This window comes from Acartia tonsa, chromosome 3 (genome assembly GCF_053477335.1).
Source record: "Acartia tonsa isolate MP-2025a chromosome 3, ASM5347733v1, whole genome shotgun sequence".
Taxonomy (NCBI): domain Eukaryota; kingdom Metazoa; phylum Arthropoda; class Copepoda; order Calanoida; family Acartiidae; genus Acartia; species Acartia tonsa.
In genome coordinates, this window is record NC_137262.1 from 17,880,241 (window position 1) to 17,901,295 (window position 21,055).

The 21,055-nt window shown below is 33.1% G+C and overlaps 1 protein-coding gene across 1 annotated transcript; it reads left to right on the forward strand.

Annotated features, from left to right (window-relative positions):
- The first annotated feature begins 9 nt into the window (after positions 1-9).
- rod (kinetochore component rough deal) lies at positions 10-20,897 on the forward strand. The gene is made up of 36 exons (XM_080152952.1): positions 10-161; positions 556-690; positions 1,483-1,542; positions 3,038-3,141; positions 3,327-3,391; positions 3,761-3,891; positions 4,781-4,891; positions 4,999-5,075; positions 6,463-6,529; positions 6,930-7,030; positions 7,809-7,902; positions 8,388-8,486; positions 8,980-9,132; positions 9,450-9,562; positions 9,833-9,931; positions 10,454-10,624; positions 10,972-11,179; positions 11,436-11,951; positions 12,054-12,470; positions 12,644-12,675; positions 12,911-13,507; positions 13,647-15,020; positions 15,209-15,341; positions 15,530-15,670; positions 16,053-16,178; positions 16,672-16,751; positions 16,858-16,947; positions 17,041-17,171; positions 17,468-17,555; positions 18,235-18,405; positions 18,580-18,650; positions 18,823-18,956; positions 19,371-19,494; positions 19,719-19,819; positions 20,013-20,060; positions 20,330-20,897. Exons 1-36 carry the CDS (start codon positions 27-29, stop codon positions 20,510-20,512), a joined length of 6,480 nt encoding a protein of 2,159 aa, XP_080009078.1. The 5' UTR covers positions 10-26; the 3' UTR covers positions 20,513-20,897.
- The last annotated feature ends 158 nt before the right edge of the window (positions 20,898-21,055 follow it).

Sequence of the window (21,055 nt, forward strand, 5' to 3'; positions counted from 1 at the left end):
AAGTTTTTTAGTTCAGACATAGAAAAATGGAACTAATGGATCCGGACCCAGTGAGAAAACTGCCCCTGTGGACAGAAATATCCACAGATTTTGACCCGGATGAGGAAACTGCCAATTTTGGGACGAGGGTTGCCCTGGAGTCCCAGGGCAGTATTTATGAGGTTAGATTTTTGCTGCTTTTTAAATGCAGATGAAATTTTCTCATTTTATTTAGTGTTTTGTCGTCAATAAAGGTTGCTAATATAGTCATCAGCTATTGTTTAATACCCTCATACACGGTCAGGGGAGAGGGATGGGGTAAAGTCATAAGCAGGGGGGATGGGAGTATCATAATATTAGCCATCTACAAGAATTATTTTATTAGAGTAAGCGAAAATGTGGTGCAACATCCAAGTTAGTCTGTATCTACTTTTGTGTTGAACTGTTAAAATATATTTCGAATGATACTTTTTATAAACAAAAAACTTAAATTGGAAGAGATTTGGTGTTTTTAGTGTGTGGAATGTTAGTAATAGATGTGGATTTAACTAATAACTTATAATAAATGATATTTAGGTTGTTACTCTATCTACAATAGAAGCAAATAGTGATGTTTACAGCGCCCCAAAGCTACTGGCAAAATCTTTAGAAAATGCTGGCTTGGTTATGACTGTAGATTCTACCCTAGTTTTCTTTACCAAAGAATGCCAGGTTTGGTTAATAATTTTTATTATTTTGTGAAGATGTAAAAATATCTTTTTGTTGCATTGAAGAATAACATATAAATGAATTATTTTAAATTAATAAGGGGGGGGGGGGGAGTTTGTACACTTATAGGAAATGAAAATTCAGTATCAAATTTTGCCCTGACATTTTGGGCTTGTTTTTTTAGTTATCAACCTAATTCTTTTTGTAAACTCTCATATATGATTGGATCTACCTGTAAAACTTTGAAAATTGAATTTTGGGACTTTCCTTCTAGGGGCTTGTGGAGTAAAAGACCTCCCCAAACAATAAAATTTTAAGTTACGAGCTTATTTTTTAAGATATCGAGCTGATTTTTTAAATGGAACCTTTTGTTACATAAATGAGTTGATTAGCCACCTCATATTACATTTTTGCACTTTACTTCTAGGGGCTTGTAAGCTCAAAACTTATAAATTTTGTATTTGGGGGGGTTGTTTTACCCCAAAAGCCCCTAGAAGTAAAGTGTAAAAATGTAATATGAGGTGGCTAATCAACTCATTTATGTAACAAAAGGTTTCATTTAAAAAATAAGCTCGATATCTTAAAAAATAAGCTTATAACTTAAAATTTTAGTGTTTGGGGGGTCTTTTGCTCCACTAGCCCCTAGATGGAAAGTCCTAAAATTCAATTTTCAAAGTTTTACAGGTAGATTCCCCCTTTAATGACTTGCTATATTATTCAATTTCCAACGGATTAAATCCGGTTCTTAGCAATGGAGAAAAAAACATGTATCATATAATCTCATTTATGTATTAGGATGTTGAAACCCTTGTATTTGATTCCATGTTAACGGCTCTCGGAGTTTCTGATTGTGGCAGGAAAGATCAATGTTTAAATATCTTTTATAAAATTAGATAATGTTGAATTTGTCGACGACTGTTATATAAATAAGCCTCTTTATAGATATTTGTTTTTGGTCATAATATTAAATAAGTTTTTTTTATTCCTAGCGACTTTGTTTTAAACACAATAAAAATTTAAAGGGGGGGGGGGGGTAAAATGTGGGGACTCGTGCCACGACATACCAGCAATTTTATTTTGGGTGCTACTCCCTTAGTTTTAGAGATAATTGGATAAAATCTTTTGGGCTGGGTCAGTAATTACCCCAACTAGAGGTATCTTTCAAAAAAACGGCGGCGGGACCGCCGCTCCCGCCGCCCGCCGCCGTTTTCCGCCGCCACCAAAAATTTTTTTTTTTTTGCATTTCTCGCCGAATTAGGCAATTTGGAATCATTTGAGACCATGTTATTTTTTTCAAAAATTTTTCCCCTTACAAGCAGCCCTGCGGGGGGACTTAGTCATTTTTTTCAAATTCTCGTATATCAAGGTATATCTTAAATACAGTACTTCTCCTGTGATTTTGAAGATATTGAAACAAAATCTTTTTAGGTTGGTAAGTAAAAAATATTTGAATTAAGAAAACGGCGGCGGGACCGCCGCTCCCGCCGTCCGCCGCCGTTTTCCGCCGCCAACAAAAATTTTTTTTTTTTGCATTTCTCGCCGAATTAGGCAATTTGGAATCATTTGAGACCATGTTATTTTTTTCAAAAATTTTTCCCCTTACAAGCAGCCCTGCGGGGGGACTTAGTCATTTTTTTCAAATTCTCGTATATCAAGGTATATCTTAAATACAGTACTTCTCCTGTGATTTTGAAGATATTGAAACAAAATCTTTTTAGGTTGGTAAGTAAAAAATATTTGAATTAAGAAAACGGCGGCGGGACCGCCGCTCCCACCGTCCGCCGCCGTTTTCCGCCGCCAACAAAAAAATTTTTTTTTTTGCATTTCTCGCCGAATTAGGCAATTTGGAATCATTTGAGACCATGTTATTTTTTTCAAAAAATTTGAGAATTTGAAAAAAAGTCCCCCCGCAGGGCTGCTTGTAAGGGGAAAAATTTTTGAAAAAAATAACATGGTCTCAAATGATTCCAAATTGCCTAATTCGGCGAGAAATGCAAAAAAAAAAAAAATTTTGGTGGCGGCGGAAAACGGCGGCGGGCGGCGGGAGCGGCGGTCCCGCCGCCGTTTTTTTTGAAAGATACCTCTAGTTGGGGTAATTACTGACCCAGCCCAAAAGATTTTATCCAATTATCTCTAAAACTAAGGGAGTAGCACCCAAAATAAAATTGCTGGTATGTCGTGGCACGAGTCACCACATTTTACCCCCCCCCCCTTTTTTTTAAAATAAGAGCAGTTTATGAAGAACTCGTAATATTTTTCTGAAGAATTCCTTGAGGTAGGATAGGATAATATATTCCGTATAAATAAGTATTGAAAGGTATTTGCAACATTGATTGTTTATGGCATAAATAGATTTGCCTTGTGTGGTACATTAGAGGGGAGTATGGAGTTTATTCATATCCCAACTAAAAGAGTTTTGGCTAGTGTACCTATCTCATCCAATCAAGAAAACAGGTAAATAAATTTTTATTCAGTTTTATAATTGTAATAAAACTAAATAGAAACTAGGTATGCCATTTTAAAAAAAAAAGTTTGAACTCAATTGTTGAGAAGCAAATTTATTTCATTAATTGCAGAAAGTCTTCTTTCTTACTCATAGAAACTTTTTCTATCTGTGAAATCCTAAAGTTTATTTTTAGAAAGTTAATTTCTGCCTCTATCATTGGATCAGCCGACTCATCAAAAATGTTGCTTATGTCACAAAGTAAGTCAAACGACTTTATTATATTCCTTTATATTAAGTAGCGAAGCTAATCTATGATTCACCTTGTCTGTATTTCATTCTGTAACGCTGTAAGTGGAAAATGTGATATCCTTTTCTCTATAATTTACTTTGTGTGTCCCTCAGTCAGCCCGTCTGCAAAGCTATGGGGTAAATTTAATTTTCTTGGCTGATATTCAAGATAAGACATCTGAAATTTTGTAAATATCCTATGCTCTATTCTACACTTCGTTTTGTCCTACTGTCTGTTGTTCGTAATGTAAAATTATTTATGAGATAAAGTTACGTGAGTTTCTTTTAGTTTTTAAGAATTATTTAAGCAAAGCAAATATATTTTGTTTCATTTTCCAGGTATGATATTCATGTTTGACGGTGTAAATCTTGACCACCTCCACTCCTCAATACTGAGTGCTGACATTGAAGCTTTAAAAGTTGCCCAAAGCAAGCTGAAGCTGCAACAATTTCCACTGGATAACCTAGAGGTAAAATTAACCTTTGTTTATAATCTTGAAGCATGTTTTTTCGGAGTCAACGCTACTCTAAAACTCATCGGTCTGTACTTGCAAATAACCTGAACTCAATAGGAATAATGGAATTTTATTTACTCTGCTGCCTTTCTGGTGGACAACAAGCAGGGTTGGCATAAAAAACCCAAGTTGGGTTTTATTGGGTTTTTTATCTCAAAAAAAACCAAGGTTTTTTAAAAATGTACCTTTTGTCGAAAATGTTAACTCTATTTTGACTCATAAGGAGTACTATTTTCAAACAAATAATAGAAATTTTAAAAAACAATTGTATAACTGCATTTTAACTGCTTATTTTTATATACAAGTAACGGAATGTCTGTCTATATGTACCAAAATAACTCCCTAACAACTGAACCGATATGGTTCTCAATTACAATTAGCTTCTCACGGGTCCGTTGAAGATTTTTAACTACTTTAGGGGGGGGGGGGCGGGGGGCAGATTTCTCCTAGGAGATTTGTGGTGCGCTCCCCCAAAATTGGAATAAACCTTCCCTGGACCTATGAAAAGCTACCCTGTACAGAAGAACCATACCGATTCAGCGGTTAACGAGATCCTATGGTACAGACAAACATCCTGTTACTTTATAAAAATTATTTAACATTATATCTTTAAATTTCTAGGTAAAAATCTTTAGAAAACAATAAAACCCAAAAAACCCGGATTTTATTTTTAAAAACCCGGGTTTTTACCAACCCTGAGTCAACAAGATATTCTTTTTAATATCTTTTTTTTCTGTCCAATCTTCTAAAAAGGCAATGGAATTTCTATGTGTTAAGACTTGGTTTCAAGTTTAGAATTCAATCGTCGGATAATATCATATATGAAAATATGATTATTTTTCAGATAATTGACAGCCATGTATGTAGTGATATGTTCAACAATAGCATGATTGTAATTGCTCATACACAAGGAATAGCTACTTTGATCTTGGATAGCCAGCACAATACTGTGAGGGTGAGTTAGCTCCTTCTTTCTTATAATATTCTTAATCACTCTAGGTAACTTAAATCTTAAAAATAAATGTTGCTGAAATCCTAATGACATTGATATTTGATATTAAGGTTTTAGATGAATTAGGCAACAAAGCATTTGATGGTGAAGCTATTACAATGATTCTAATCAATGCTGATAAAAACAAGTATGTTTTTTTATATTTTAAATTGTGAGGTGATATAAAGTGTGTTACCTTTTTTTATGTTTTATTATTATTTGGCCACAACATGTATTTCAAAGAAAGAAATTTTGGAAAATAAGAAATTCGACCTCTGTCACTTCAGAGGACAGCTGCCAACCTCCAGTTGACAGGATATAGTTCAATACTTAATAATTAGCCCAAAAAGTGAAACAAAAAATTTTTTAATATAGTAAAAAAATGATAATCTAAATCCTAATTTTGGGGATGATGATCTGAAAGACGCTCTTACTGGTGGTGATGATGACCCAGATGGTATCCAAGTACATGAGCGTTATGACAACTCATCTATTGAACTATGGTCCAATTTTTGTATTTGTAGCAGCCTCCAATTAAAAGTTGTAAGAAGAAATATAACCATATTTAAAAACTACTATATTTACCTTATGAATTGGAGAATTTAAAAACCATGATTGTATGTTTTGGGAAATATAACCATATTTAAAAACTACTATATTTACCTTATGAATTGGAGAATTTAAAAACCATGATTGTATGTTTTGGGATTTCTCTTGATTGGAGAATGCTACAAATACAAAAATCGGACCATAGTTTAATAGATAAGTTGTCATAATGCTCATGTATTTGGATACCATCTGGGTCATCATCAACAACAGCAAGAGCGTCTTTAAGATCATCATCCCCAAAATTAAGATTTAGATTATCATTTTTTTACCATATTAAAAAATTTTTTTTTTACTTTTTGGGCTAATTATTATTACTAACAAGTATTTAACTACATCCTGTCAACTGGAGGTTGGCAGCTGTCCTCTGAAGTGATAGAGGTCGAATTTCTTATTTTCCAAAATTTCTTTCTTTGAAATACATTACTTTCTGCCCAATACTATGTTTCAGTATATTTCAATGCATAAATCCCTTCAAGAATAGCCAATTTAACAGAATCAAACTTTAAAAATGACAGGAAAGTAAAAATAAGTATTTTTTTTCTGTTGATTTTATGGTATCTGTGCATATAAAAGGTAACACCCAAATTTGCCTATTTTTAGTATTTTCATAAATTTTTCTTGAAATATAAAGATATCTTAAAACTGATTGACTGGGCTTGTAAAGGAACCATTTGAGTTTCTTCGGTCGAAAAATGTCTGATTTGTGAGCATTTTTGACAAAGTTGTGGCCAAATAATAATAAAACATAAAATAAGGTAACACACTTTAGATATTAGATAGAGAAGGATAGAATGTTTATGTCCAAATTGTATTATTTGCGATGAGAAAAGTCACATTTTCCAGAAATGATTGCTAACATGAGTTACATGAATATTATCTAACATGTAATCTTTGTATTACAATAAATATCCATTTTTTATATTAAGGTTGTATTGTGTTGACAGTGCAGGCAGAATGCATGTTGTCTGCTATTTTACCTTTACAGTAATTCAGGTAATCATTATTTAATGGATTTATTAAGTTATTATTTTTTAAGTGATCTTTCTGACAACTTTCTATAAAGTCAAAGAATATGTGTTAATATAATGTGATTTCTTCGTAGGTATGATTTAAGTTGTTCAAAGTTACATAATTAAAAAATTGGAAACTTCGATCATTAAAAGAAAACCAAGTAGCTGGTTTCGTCGTATTTTCACGGTAGCTTTTCTCCTATTTCTAGCCCCTCTGGGGAGCTGTAACCCTGCGGGGCAATCATTAACATTTACCTAACCTAAAATACCACTATCAAAAGCTACTGTGAAAATACGACGAAATCTGCTACTATTTGCTTTCTTTCCATGATCCCAAAATACCTATAAAAACCACTGATTTATGAAAAGATATAATTTTTTAGAGTTTCATTGACACGAAGATATTGTCAGCTGTTCTACTAGATGAGGAAGACTCCTTGTCCTCCCAGTTCCTTCTGGTTGTCCAGGACCAAGCTGGAAACAGGTACAATCTTGAATAGGAAACAAAAAAATGTACATTTCTACAGTGTGTTTTTTTTATGAGCACTTTTTTGAAAGCAATTTTACCCCACTTATAGTTATCAGAATTTAATGATTAATGGCTTATTTTCTTCGTTTTTTAAGGGAAATTATGAAACAACAAAAAAAATTACAGTTTTTGTTGAAAAAGTACATTAAAGTTGAAAATTAAAAACTTAGGTGTCAACATATAAAAATGGTTTTAGCGCATTTTTCTTAAAAAAATGGATTTTCTGTAGTCGACTTTGGGGGGCTAGTACTCCCTCCCTGGTTGAGATATGACCTTCAAACTTTGACATGTTCTAGTACATGTCCCTAATAGTATCTGTATACATTTTTAGCTCTATATCTCAACTTTGAAGTGTTTAGCAGCCATTCTTGCAAAAGGTTGATTATTTGAGCATAAGAAAAATGCGCTAAAACCATTTTTAGATGTTGACACCTAAGTTTTTAATTTTCAACTTTACTGTACTTTTTCAACAAAAACTGTAATTTTTTTTGTTGTTTCATAATTTCCCTTAAAAAAACGAAGAAAATAAGCCATTAATCATTAAATTCTGATAACTATAAGTGGGGTAAAATTGCTTTCAAAAAAGTGCTCATAAAAAAAAACACACTGTAGATTAGGAAATATTTAATATAAAATATTTTTAGGGTTTGGAAATAAATCTTGAAGATTGTATTGAAACTTTCATAAAGCTAATCCTTTTTATAGTTAATGGTGAAATCTTTTTTTGCTGCAGGTTCTTTGAGATGAGATCTATGCGTGCTTACCAGCTGAATTATCAACTCAAAGTTTCAGAGTTTTGTGTTCCCATTGAACATAATCATTCCCAGGTCAGAAATATTGTTTTTGTTATTATTGAAAACTTTTAATAATTTTATCTTGATGATAAATACAATGAGAGGAAAAAGTACAGTATTTAAATCTCCGTACCCAAACTGCAACTATTATATCTGAAATTGTGTTTTCTAGTAGGGTTGGAGGATTGGGCATAACCCGTTCCCTCCTCCCAAGAGATATTGAACTAAAGGAGGTCTAGGATTTTTAAATTACTTTTCCTCATTCTAAAACCAGGGACAAGATTTTAGATTAAAAGTTATTCCTTCAAGTTTTCAGCTTTAAAATATCAGTTTTTTATTTCTATGTCTAACCACTGCAGGACTACCCAGTACCCAATATTACCTAATCTAACCTGACCTAACGTTATTAACAAACCTTATTAATAGCGGGGGGGGGGGGGGGGTGCCGTATTTTTAGTGCCCAAGAGGGTACTTTGTGTGATAGTGCCAAATTTTAAACTTATATTTAATTTGTTTAGGACTCTATAATGTTAGTAGAAGGAACAGCTGAATGTGTCCTGAATTCTCGAGCTGTTGATAAACTCAGAATTAGAGGAATTACTGAAGGAGTTCCAGAGGTATATTTCATTAATGAAAATTATTATATCCAATATAGTTGCAAATGTATTGTTCAAAGCAAAATTAAGGTCATGCTGTTATTGTTATGTAGTTTTTTTTCTCGAGCATTTCATCTACCCACTTTCAAGAACTTTTATTTCCGCTGTTGCGTGTGTTATTTTCTATCATGGTAAATGATGCCACTGCTGTTGCTCTTTATAAAATAAAGTGAGGGTTATACTATAAGTCTTCTTAACTTTTTTACTGCAAAATAACCATTAACCAAATACCTACATAAAACCGATACAAAATATTTTTCATAACCTTCGCTACAAATATTTTTCAATATAATTCCATGATGCTTACATTATAACCTAATTCTTTCAGAGAAAAGAAACTTTTTTCTATACCGACCATTGAAGCTCGCCTAACCTTTACTGAACCTAACCTAACATACCTAAGCCGATGCAATATTAGGGAAACCACCCACTGCTTTATTTATCAAATTATTAGGTAAGATTGGAACGAATCCTGAGAAGAAATAAGTTCACAGAGGCTGAAAAGTTTGCTGAAACATTCAATCTGAACAAGGAGGATATTTACAAGAGAAAGATAGCCTGGCTTCTAGAGAAGCTTTCTCCTTGGAGTTGTAATGGCAGTGATGAGGTATAACGCTTGGAGTATCTTAGATATTATTATTTGAAAAACAAAAAAAAATTTGTCATTTTTTTCTAGGGGTGATGTATTTTGGAAGGGTGACCCTCTCATAAAATAGTCGTAAATCTTTCCAAAACCTATGAGAAGCTACCCTGAAAAGGAGTACCATATCGGTTCAGCGGTTAGCGATATCTTTCGGTTAGAATAAACAGAAATTCTAAATCTGTACTAATCTAATGTTGTTGACATAAGCAAAGTATTTAATAACCCATAAATATGGACAACTTTGTTACATTCTTTAGAAAATTAATATTGATTGATTTTAGGAGGTACAGGAACAATTTGAGGACCTAAAGAGCAGCCTTGATAAAGTTGAAGACCTTGATTTTGTTATTGAATGCTGTGGCCTTGCTGCTTTACCTTCTATTGATATGACAAGGTTGGCTTTGAATTCATTTTTGTTCAGGGTTGGACATTTAAAAGAAACATTTTAACTTTAATTTACCTATTTATGTTTAAAAATCCATTCCACACTTACCAAACGTAGGAATATTTCATCCAAAGATATACAATTTTGCTATTGACACACTCAAACTTTAAATTCTAAAATTATGACTTATTAAAATTATAATATGTGTGGATTGAATCAATTTGTGATTTATAATCTTGACTTACTATTTAGGTATTAATCATATTTTTTTCTGCATAGGAGTCTACTGTTGTTTGCTAGAGAAAAGATCAGCAGTGTTGACCATGATGGAGAATTTAATAACAGACATATTCTTGAGATTGGAAGGACTATGCATAGGTTACCAAAGCTTTAGGATAATCCTATTAATTCAGTATGGTAGATTTTCTATTTAAGTGGCGAGTAATCAAATAACTTATAGCTATATTTAATTTTGACGTGTTTTGACGTCCTATCCAATTTAAACCTTGTTTGAAAATTTCTGTAACTATAGGTAAAGTTTTACCTAAGAAACTAGCAACTATAGTATTATTTTTCTTTTTGAAATGATAGAATTATCTTATCTTACCTTTTGATTTTTGATTTTGTGATTCTTTGGACAATAAAGTTCAAATTTTCATCTAAAAAGTATCTATTCAAGAATATCTTGAATGTTATTGTTAAGCTATTTTTTTTTAATCAATAGTTATTAATACTGTTATCGTGTTTCTTAAATATTAATGGTTATGTTACTCTATTTTGGTTCTCTATTAACGTTGTCTGTTTTGCTTAGCTTTGGTATTATGGAAGTCGTCATCAACGATCATTCTTTCACTTAAATTTTCTTTAGAATCTTATTTTCTATTAACAATCCTAATTTAGGTTGGAAACATATGTAATCACGCACACAAGTTGCAATGTTGAAGATTGGATAGAATTTTCTCGAGTCAACCTGCTGTCTAAAATGAAGAAAACGCTGGAAAAAGGTTGGATACAGAATGCTCTGCTTATTTGGGTCAGACACCAGGCAGAATTGAAGAACAGCTTGGACAAGTAAGATTATGATCCTTTGGGAAGACTCTTTGTAAATAAATTTTTTTGTTGTCATATATTTTTAGAATGTTTACACTAAAAAATGCTTCTTTAATTATAAGATTCTTATAGCCATGAACTTTATTTTTTTACAGTTTTTTTCGATAATGCTCTTAATTATTACTTTCAAGGCTACTTTAAAATTCACATTGTCCGTCTCTCAGTCCGTAATGCAATGTGGGTAATTGATTTTCACAGCTGCTATTTAAGATGGACTTCTGTTTTTTTTATAAAGATTCCTATTTCCAAAACTTAGAAAGCTACAATGGAGAAATAAATATTTTTATGAAGGTTTATATTTTATTTAGCGATGAAGTAAAAACTATACTGAACTGTATCCCCAACCATTCAAGCATTGATACAAAGCTCCAATTTCTAAAGCAATTTATACCTGACATTCTGAAGCTTAATCCTGGCAGCCTGGCAGTTGTAGCCACCTGGACCTTAGCAACTGTACATCTGCTGGAGCTTGAAAGAAAGGAGTGGCCTGAAAATGGTCTTAATTTTGCTCAACAGGTAATTTTTAGAAACTTGGACATGATGAATATCGTAACTGCTTCATATCTAGAGTATTTATGTGCGTATGTCCGAAACTTTAACTCTTTTTAGAGAACTGTAAAAGAACAAAAGTGATTTTTATTGAATATAATTTAGGATTTTATATTTAACTACTGTTCTTTATAAACCTAGAATATTATTATGCTTAGCTTGATTTGATTGATTTTGTCCTTTTTTATACAGATAAATAAATCAAAATTTTAAAATACTCCAGGTTCTGGAGACACTGCAATTTGGAGAAACAGATGACTACAGTCAATTTATCACTATCCTTACCTTGAACCAACAGAGAGCAGAGAAAGACTCGTCGCTTGCCAACCTTATTCACATGGTTAACATCCTTAAGGACTTAGTTGAACTCAAGACTAAGTTCAAGATTCGCATTAAGCTTGCTGAGTTTATGGATGAGAACAAAATGAATGTTATCAGTTCTATCCTAGATTGGGTTCTTATGCCTGAGGAGATTCCCGGATTAATTAACAATTTTTTGAGTGGCTACATGCACAAACATGGTTTGAATCAAAACAAGACTTTGAAGGAGTATATTGTTAATCTTTTGGGCAATACTCATTACACCTGGCATTGGCATGTTGGAGCTGCTCCTTGGGAGGAAAAGGTTGCCAATCTGTTGCCATTTATATCAAGTACTGAAGAGAAAGTTAGCGTGGTTCTAGAGGCAGTCAAGCAGGCTCCTGTCCCTTGGAGCAATACTGTTGCCCAAATTTGTCAGGTATTGTGCTAGTTTATACATAAATTTCTGGATTTTTTATTGAATTTTAAAAAATCCTTTGTTAAAATGATAATAAGCAAAAAGTATTATTTGGCATTTTAGGTTGGTTGTGAAATTCAACATCCGACAGCCGTTGAGATAAGAGAGCAGAGGTCTCTGGTGTCAGTGAAGACTATTCTCAGGAAATATGAGTGCAAGAGCCTTTTCAACTCAGGCAGGGAGGGAGATAGAATGCTGCAATATATCCTCTTCAAGGGAGGAGATCAGGGATATCAGGATGTTCTGGAAATCTGCAAGGTGCTTGGAAGTAAGTCTGAACTGGAGGTGACCATTATGTACCTGGATGTTTTAATGGAGACCTGCCATGACGCCCAGATTGCCATCAAGATGATCCAAGATTTCTGTGCTTCATGCACCTCAACTGTTGATGGTGTGGAACTGTGCAGACATGTTATTGCCAAGGCCCACCTGGCTATAGGTCTACAGATGAGCCAACAGGCTGAAGAATGTTTTGTCCAGGTAAATTTTGAAATGTAAATGTGTAGGACATTATATGATAAATAATTGGTTCCTCAACAATTGTTATATTAGTAACTAATAATTAGTGGGGAAAATGATTAAGGGACTTGATTGTAATTGTCCTCCTCTAACTACCACACTTCTAAATTTTGATCGTATTTTTTTATTTTTAGGTTATCAGCAGTATTGTTACTAGCATGTTTGCTCAGGAATTTGTTTTAAATTATTAATTTGCATTTTAAAAGATATTTTTGGCATTGTTAGAATAGGCATTGAGCCAATTTTCTTTATAGCATTGCGATTTTTGTGGTTAAGACTATTGGATTTTGATTTTCAATCCTAATCAGTCTTTTAATTAATCCTATGTTATTATGACTTTTTGATTGAAAAAATACATTCTTAAACATTTCAAATGCTGAATATTTAAAACAAAACAAAAATCAGGTTGATGAACTAAAGGATGACCTAGAAAAAGCAAATCTTTTACTCAATGCTGTTGCTTTGAAAAAGGACTACAAGATTATTACCAGAGAAACTAATTCTTTTGGTAATGCTAAATCAATTCTTGATGCTACCAACAACAAAAAGTTGCTAAGAGATTACCTCACTCAAAACTTGAAGGCTAGGCCTGATACAACAAACCTCTCTCAAGCTGCTAGAACCAAAGCTGGAGATGTTGATAATGATGTTGGAGTTAAATTAGAAGATGTTCTCAAGATCTGTGATTTGCTTGGGTTAAGACAAGAAGAAGGAATTGCTAGATATATGCTGGAGCTAAATCTTGGAGGCTGGTATCAAGAATCTTTAGAAGCTGGCAATATACTGATAACATCTTCTCTAGATGCTGAATTGGCTAATAGCATATTCTCTGTGGTATACAATACTGAGAAAGTATTAAGTCAAGCTGGTCCACAAGATGATCTTGGCAATTTGCCTGACATTTTAGCAGCTTTGACATCTTACTGTTTGGTTGAATGTGAAGATTCTGCCCTACTTGACTCATTGGAGCTTTTCAATTGGCAGTCACTATCCTCCAAGTAAGTTTTGTATGATAACAGAATTATATAATGTTTGGGAGGGTTATTGTTTATTGGAAACATATCTTTTAGGGGATTTTTTTGTGTACTATAGCTTATTGAATTACAAATACTTGCAAATTAAGAATTTTAATTACAGGATTAATGAAGAGTCTCATAACAGAAGAGCCTATTCAGCAGCCAACTCTGCAATGGTGGATGTCTTTGATGAATGGAAGTTTGAACATTTCTACAAGGACAAGGGCTTACCATTAGAAAGAGAAGATTTGCTTCCTAGCTTGTTCAAGAATATGGCCTCTGTGTTGCCACTTGTTGAAGAGCCTCCTTATCCCTATCTGCCAAGAAATGTTTGTGCTTCTGTTGAGGTTGTCAATCTTGATGTCACCTGCCCTGATCTTGAAACATCTGGAATGGGAATTGATTATAAAGATTTAAGTTCTGACTTGCATCAAGGTTCCCTGCCTGTTATTCAATCCCTACAAATGGCTGGGCATAGTGTTCTTGCAATCCAGGCTATTGAACTACTTCAGGGTTGCCTAGATCCTGTTATGCAAAGAACTGATCCACAGTTTCAGGGACAAACTCAAAAGTCTCTGAAGGATATCACAACAAGCCTTGTTGGACAGATGGTACAAAGAATCCTTCTTGATTCACATTCAGATCCCAAACTCTGCCTAGGACTGTCCTCGGTGGTAGACTGTAAGACAGCAATGCAGCAGCTGGCCAAAATAAATGCTGGACTCGGACAAGACTTCCGCAGGATTTGCAACTTGGCATCTGTTGGATATGAATTTTGTAAAGTAAATCAGTTTGCTAAACAAGCAGATCAATTTTTAGAGTTGTTTGTACGATCATCATGGGGCAAAAGATCTACTCAACTTGAAATTCCATTCAAAGAAGCATTCATGGGAAGTGTTAGAGATAGAGTAACTGCTCTGGAAAGAATGGTAATGCATCCTAAAATGGATGTTGAATTACTACTACAATATGCTAAAGCATTTAAGATTGAAGTTGATGAAGCCTTGTGTCTCATGTCATCAGCTTTGATAAACAGCATGGAACCTGCTCTCACTGAAGAAGGAAAAGTCAAAGTTTCTGATCTTAGCAAAGTTAAGGATGTTTTACAAAGAGCCTGGGAACTATTTTCCAATAGGGATACCTGGCACCAATATTTGATGAGAGAAATGGACAGAATAAGTCCTTACAATTATGAAGGACTTCAGTTTGTCTTGCAGGGAATTCAAATGTCGGGTGCTAATGGAGAAAGCAGTAGGAAGACCATTATTGGCAATGATACTTTTGCCCGTGCTTCCAGAACTCTTGGATTTCTCATGCAATATGAACGAGTTAGCACTCCCCATCCTGAACTAGAAGTGGACAATTGGTTTAAAGAGAATTCAACTTCTTTCCCTAAGATTGGGAATAAAAGATTGCCTCTTCATGGAATTCTTTACCTGTCCAACAAAGAAAAGTGCAAACTGTTGGAAAAAGAGTTTACTCTTGAAACATACAGGTGAATTAAAAATTTAAGAATGTTTGCTTGTAAAAATTATAGTTGTAAAAACTTGCTTTAATTTGATATAAATGTATTTTTATTTTCATTTTACCAACATTTGGGCATTACACATTTTAAAATTTTATAATTAAACTTGACCTTAAGAATATTTCAACAGTTTATTTAAAACTAAAATTGATTTTTAGATCCTGGTTACTTGTATCTGATTTTGTTGGAGTGTCAGTGAACAATATTTGCTACTACACAGTGACAAACACTGTTGCTAGTATTATTGATAATGATAAGAATTCTACCAACAATCCTAATGCTGCTGCCACTAAGGAAATTATATCATAAATATGATCTAATAAGTTCTTGGAATACACCTAATTAAATTCTTCCCAAAAAATAAGGTTTTTTCTTATTAATAATTGGTTTTAATGGTAAAAATGACACAATTCTTCTTGTTACATAATTTCAAACTACAAATGTGCAAGTTTCGAAAGAAGTTTATGATAATTCATTTGAAGGATGATTGGATTATATCTCACAATAACAAGACAATTCTAGAGCAGTTGAGCGAGTGTATTCTTCAGATGAAGAACCCAGAGAATGGCAACGCGGCATCTAGCTGGATTGTTAACAGGCTACCACGTGGTGCTGATAAGGTATTTAATTCATAAATAGTTTATAAGGAGGAGGATCCATATATCAAATCTTCTTAACTGTTCAATGGCATTGGATATACTGAAGAATCTTTTACTTAATAATCTCCTTGGAAGTCATAAGTGGAAGTTTGATTTACCAGGAATATTTTATAAAGTAGTAGGAGTTTTATGTAAGCTTAATATCCCAATGATAACTGAATCAATTGGGTCCTGTGATGGTTTTAAGCTATTCTTTAAAGCACCTTAATGCTATTGGTGTGGCCGCTAGTAGGGATATAAGCGAAGACATACAGAATAGTTTTATCTAAATATCAATTTGAATCATAGTTTAATTATAAAAAAAATGTCTTTCTTCACTACTTAATTTTGATGCTTTATAAAGGTTCTAGCGGCCAGAGGCAACCTTAGGATGGCTGAAATCTGGATGGAGAGGAATCCTGCGGATGAACATTGTAAACTAAGTTTATCCATTGCTCTCAAGACAAAGAATCAGCTGGAAACTGAACAGGTTTACACATTTTTAGTAGCGTTTCTACCCTATAATTTGTCAGTCTGTCCGGATTTCTATGATAGATAATGTATTTTTCTTGGCTGCTATTGAGGACAGGCTACTTTTTTTTGCAGAAATATTGTATACACAAGAGCATGCAGTATCAAATTTACTTTGTCCGTCCTATCAATAATGCTAAAAAAAGGTTTAATGATTTTTATTGTTAATCTTTTTTTACTTTTTATCTCCCTATTTATCAATTATGAACACCGAACATTTGCTCAATGACTCCTTTTTTGTTTCACTTCTTATAGATATATGTTTTTTATTCTTTTTACTATCTTTCACTAATTCAGTTTGTCTTTACTATTAACAGTAAAACAAGGATCAAATAATATTCTGTATCATATCGTGGAATGAATCGCCAAATAATTGAAAAATAAATGTTAATACCCCTAATACTTATTACTTTATTCTTTTTGTTATGCTATATTTACGGAGTATGTATTAGGTTTTGTATGAGTATAAATTGGCAGATGCAAAATATCTTGAATGTGTGGAACAAAACTCTCCAATTGAACTCATTCACAGGTTTGAAAATTTACACTAAAAAAAAATTTTAAATGGAATTAATTTGCTGAATCACGGCCCATGAATGCAATACATCTTGCTGTCACACTTATTGTTTTTTTTTAAGGCTTTATGAAGATCCTCGAATCCTGTTGCGCAGCAAAGTAGCAGCTGGAGACTATCCAGATATAGCCAAGGCTGCCGAAGAAATTGCCAGGTAAATTCAAGATTTTTCTAAATCTTTTCAATAAAAGCTCTTTTCAATCAATGGAAGTTTTTCTTTCAAAACATAACTGTCCATCTTTTTTAGAATCAATGGAATGAACATCTCGACAATCAAGTATGAACTGTTGAACAAATGGTTGCCTCAATCCAGTGGTTGTTTGTCTGCTAATGAGACCATCTCAGATTTCAACATTAATCTTAATCCGAATGGAGGAGGTTTGATTTTGATTTTTATTTTTTTCTTCTTAGTTTTAGTAGCTAAGGTATGATACTTGTATCATGATATGCTGTTTAATCTGTTTTTTGTCATAAATACAAAATATAAATTAATGAAAAATGGGTGGGGGCGGGGGAGTTGTAGGAGGATTTAAAATACCCTTTAAAAAAATACTCATTTGGTTTCGGGGTTTGTAAATAGGAAGCCTAACACACAAAACACACAGCATAAAGTTCTTCTTATATTGGAAAAAGGCAATTACACTTAGATTATATATTTATTTATGATTATTTAGGAGAAGAAAGTGTTGAGAACGAAGAGGATGTAGAAAATCTTCTGCGTTGTATTTATGTTCTTCAAGATGGTGCTACCGAGAGTGTAAGGTTAGTCCAATTAAATTAACAATAGTTTCATTGTAACAACGCTACTGTAAAAGTAAAGTTTTGTCAATTTCTGAAAACTAGTATTTTTTCCTGTTTACTATGTCTATCCTGCTTCTCTTTCTCCATTATATTTTGTAATCCAAATCTCTTCATTTCCTTCTCATATAATTTCTTTTAAAAAGCCAAATATTTAGGGTCGATCCGTCGGTCCATTCTGTATAGATGTTATTGTCAGTTTAGAGTGATAATTAACTGTTAGACATAATTCTTTCAAGCAGTTTTTTTTTCAAATGAACCTTGTCATCTTATTTCATTGTATGTAAAAAGCGACTACAGCCCTGGCCTAGAGGATTTGCGGATACCCCCTCCCCTTATTTCTAGTTTTTAAAAAAATCTTGGGTTATTTTTTCTAGATGGTATTTAATTTCTCTTGACAGGGTAGTAGTACAATCTGCTAAAATTGTTATAAACCTTCCCAAGACCTATGCGAAGCTACATTGTAAAGGAGAACCATATCGGTTCAGTGTTTAGAGAGATCAGCACACACAGACAGACATCCTTTTATTTAAGCTTTCCACATGCAAAATTGAGAATTAAAATTTATCTAAAAAATCTATCTAAAAAAAATATAAAAATTAAATTTTTTAAGTTGTTCTGAAACATTGTCTTAATATGTCAGGTATCTGTTGAAAATTGCAATGTCAGATGATCCCATGATTAACACTGTGCACAAGCTGCGTGCTCTTAAGTGCCTGTTCAGTATCTACGCAGAGCATGACCTCCACCAGATAAGCGGTCAGGATACTGACCAACTTAAGAATTATATGAAGGACCTGATTTTCATCTCAAGGTAACAAATTTTACTTTCATAAGCCAATGACATTAAAATGTCTGCCTGTCTGTCCAGAATATTTTAGGTAAGAGTGATTTGCTCGGTTGCTGTGAAATATAGTCCAATAAAATGTTAAATACTCACGTTTTCCATCCTTCTAGACAAGTACAGCATAAATATATTTGTTTTTAGAATGGAAAAACTGAATCTACCGGTGAACATAGAATCATTCCAAACTTGTAATAAAAGCAGTCTTGTCGAAGGTAAGCAATACGCTATACTATGCACCATTGTTATTTTGATAAATATGTCTTTTTACCTTGATGGATAATGATATTCAAATTATTTTACCTGCATAAAAATAAAATAAATTGATTCTAATTTTCTGTTGAAAACTGAAGAAATTGAAGTAAAAGTCCTGTAATTAAACTTCAGGTATATGGAGAACCTGCAAGCATAGCAAAGAAGGAATTCTTGTTGTTCGTGACCTGTGTACAGAATTCAATATCTGGAACACAAATCTTTGGTCTTCTCTGCTCTCTCAGATTATGAAGTTTAACTTTCTTAAGGTAAGGACTGTGTCAAATGCTTTGTTAATATCAAAGATATAATTCTCCAGTAGCATAAAGATTTGGGATGTTGTCTGTATATCCTTTATAATCTTATAAACGGTGGTCTTCTCTGCTCTCTCAGATTATGAAGTTTAACTTTCTTAAGGTAAGGACTGTGTCAAATGCTTTGTTAATATCAAAGATATAATTCTCCAGTAGCATAAAGATTTGGGATGTTGTCTGTATATCCTTTATAATCTTATAAACGGTTCAACCGATCGTTCAACAAATCACAGAGATTTTAAGTAGGTGTCTAGGGCACCCTCCCAATTTTAAAACAAAAAGTGTAGGGTTTGTGTTTATTTCTTCGAAGCCCATTAAGGTATACCTAATAAGCCAACATTTTACAATTTGAAATTTTATGTTTAATAGGAATTAGAGAAGACTTTACTTGTGCTGTGTAGCCAGCCTCAAATATGGACCTGCAGTCAGTTCATATCAGCTTGGAACATGTTGCTCCAGTCTCCCTTTTCTTCTCTTTTACCTCCAGTATCAGGTTAGTTTATATCAGCATGGAACATGTTGCTCCAGTCTCCATTCTCTTCTCTTTTACCTCCAGTGTCAGGAAGTTAGTTTATATCATCTTGGAACATGTTTCTCCAGTCATAATTAGCTATCTTGTTGTATATTTTGAAAATAGAAATTTTCAAGTTCTGTTATATCTTTTACCATTGTCACTCCTTAAAAGGCAACTCTTAATACCTATTTGCTTTTTTTTAGATGATCAGGAGTCAGCATGTCGCGACATTCTCGGCCTTGTCCATCATTGTCCCACAGTTATGGACCTTGAACTGGATAAACTGGTGGAGGAGTGCTTTAAGGTAAATCAAACATGGATCATTTAGCATTACATATAATGGAACATTATTTAAAATTATTTGAAAAGAGAAGTTGACTGTCATACAATCATAATGATTACAATTTACATCACACATTATTTCAGCACTTGAGTAAATTTTAACCTAATTGTGTATCTCAATTTCATCTTTAGATAACATAACTTTCTATGCTCAGGTTGACCTGCCTCATCTGGCCCTGATCCTTGTTCCTTATCTGTCACAGGTAAATCATTTTTTTGATAATATTCGTATTGTAAGGAAACATGTTCCAGTATGGTTGGAAACCGGTAGATTAGAACCGGTTCTCCTCCAGACTAACACAGCTGGTTTTAATCTATTGAATTTTTAAATATTAAAATCCGAGGAAAGCTGTCCATAATACGATACAATAAATAACTATTAAATCATTTGCTACTCCAGTTTGCAAGTTTTCAATGACAGACAAACCTAGATCTATTTTATGTAGTATAAACTAGAATTTCTTTGTCTCAGGAAAAAGGCGGGAAAGTTAAAGAACTGGTTCACAATCAGATGTCGGGTGAAGAACTCATGTCGCGTCTGTCTAAGTTGCGCCTGGAGGGTTTAGCAGCTGCGGCTGGCCCTCTACAGAGCCAGGAAGCTGTCGGAAAACAGCTGATCAATATGAAGGCGGTTATAACCAGCCCAGCACTTTAAAGTATTTATTAAGTATAAAATACATGAAAAATATTTTACTGGAAAGCTAAAATATTTTAATGTTTACTTTTAGAAGTATTGATATGTATAGGTAAAGTAGAATTAAAATATTTACCAAAACCTGATTAATGTAACTAATACGCTTCAATTATTTTTAAACTTTTATATTATCAAATAATACCCGTGAAATAAAGTATTGTTTAACCTTATATTTAAATTAACACTAATGACTTTTTGAAACCCATTACGCTTTTAAATGAATTTGTGATAAGAAAACAACATAAAAACTGCAATTATTTACGCTTATATTATTATTGTACACTTATATTGTATCCCATATATATTATATATCCTGCATTTTATGAATAAATTGGTGAAAATTAAATGTTTTCTTTAGTTTGCACTTTAACTAAAAGAGGTAGTCTCATTTATCGTAGTTATTCTTGCCTTTATTACTTGAAAAATGCTTCAAGTGTACTAATCACCCATTTTTACTGTTAAAGTTGAAAATTATTTACGTGCTTGAAGTTTAATGAACTCATG

Excerpts from the sequence above, each read along its gene's own strand:
- rod (XM_080152952.1), top strand. The coding sequence starts at position 27 with ATGGAACTAATGGATCCGGACCCAGTGAGAAAACTGCCCCTGTGGACA. Across the intron at positions 13,508-13,646 it reads TGGCAGTCACTATCCTCCAA|GATTAATGAAGAGTCTCATA; the intron begins GTAAGTTTTGTA and ends TTTTAATTACAG. Across the intron at positions 15,342-15,529 it reads ATCCTAATGCTGCTGCCACT|AAGGATGATTGGATTATATC; the intron begins AAGGAAATTATA and ends ATAATTCATTTG.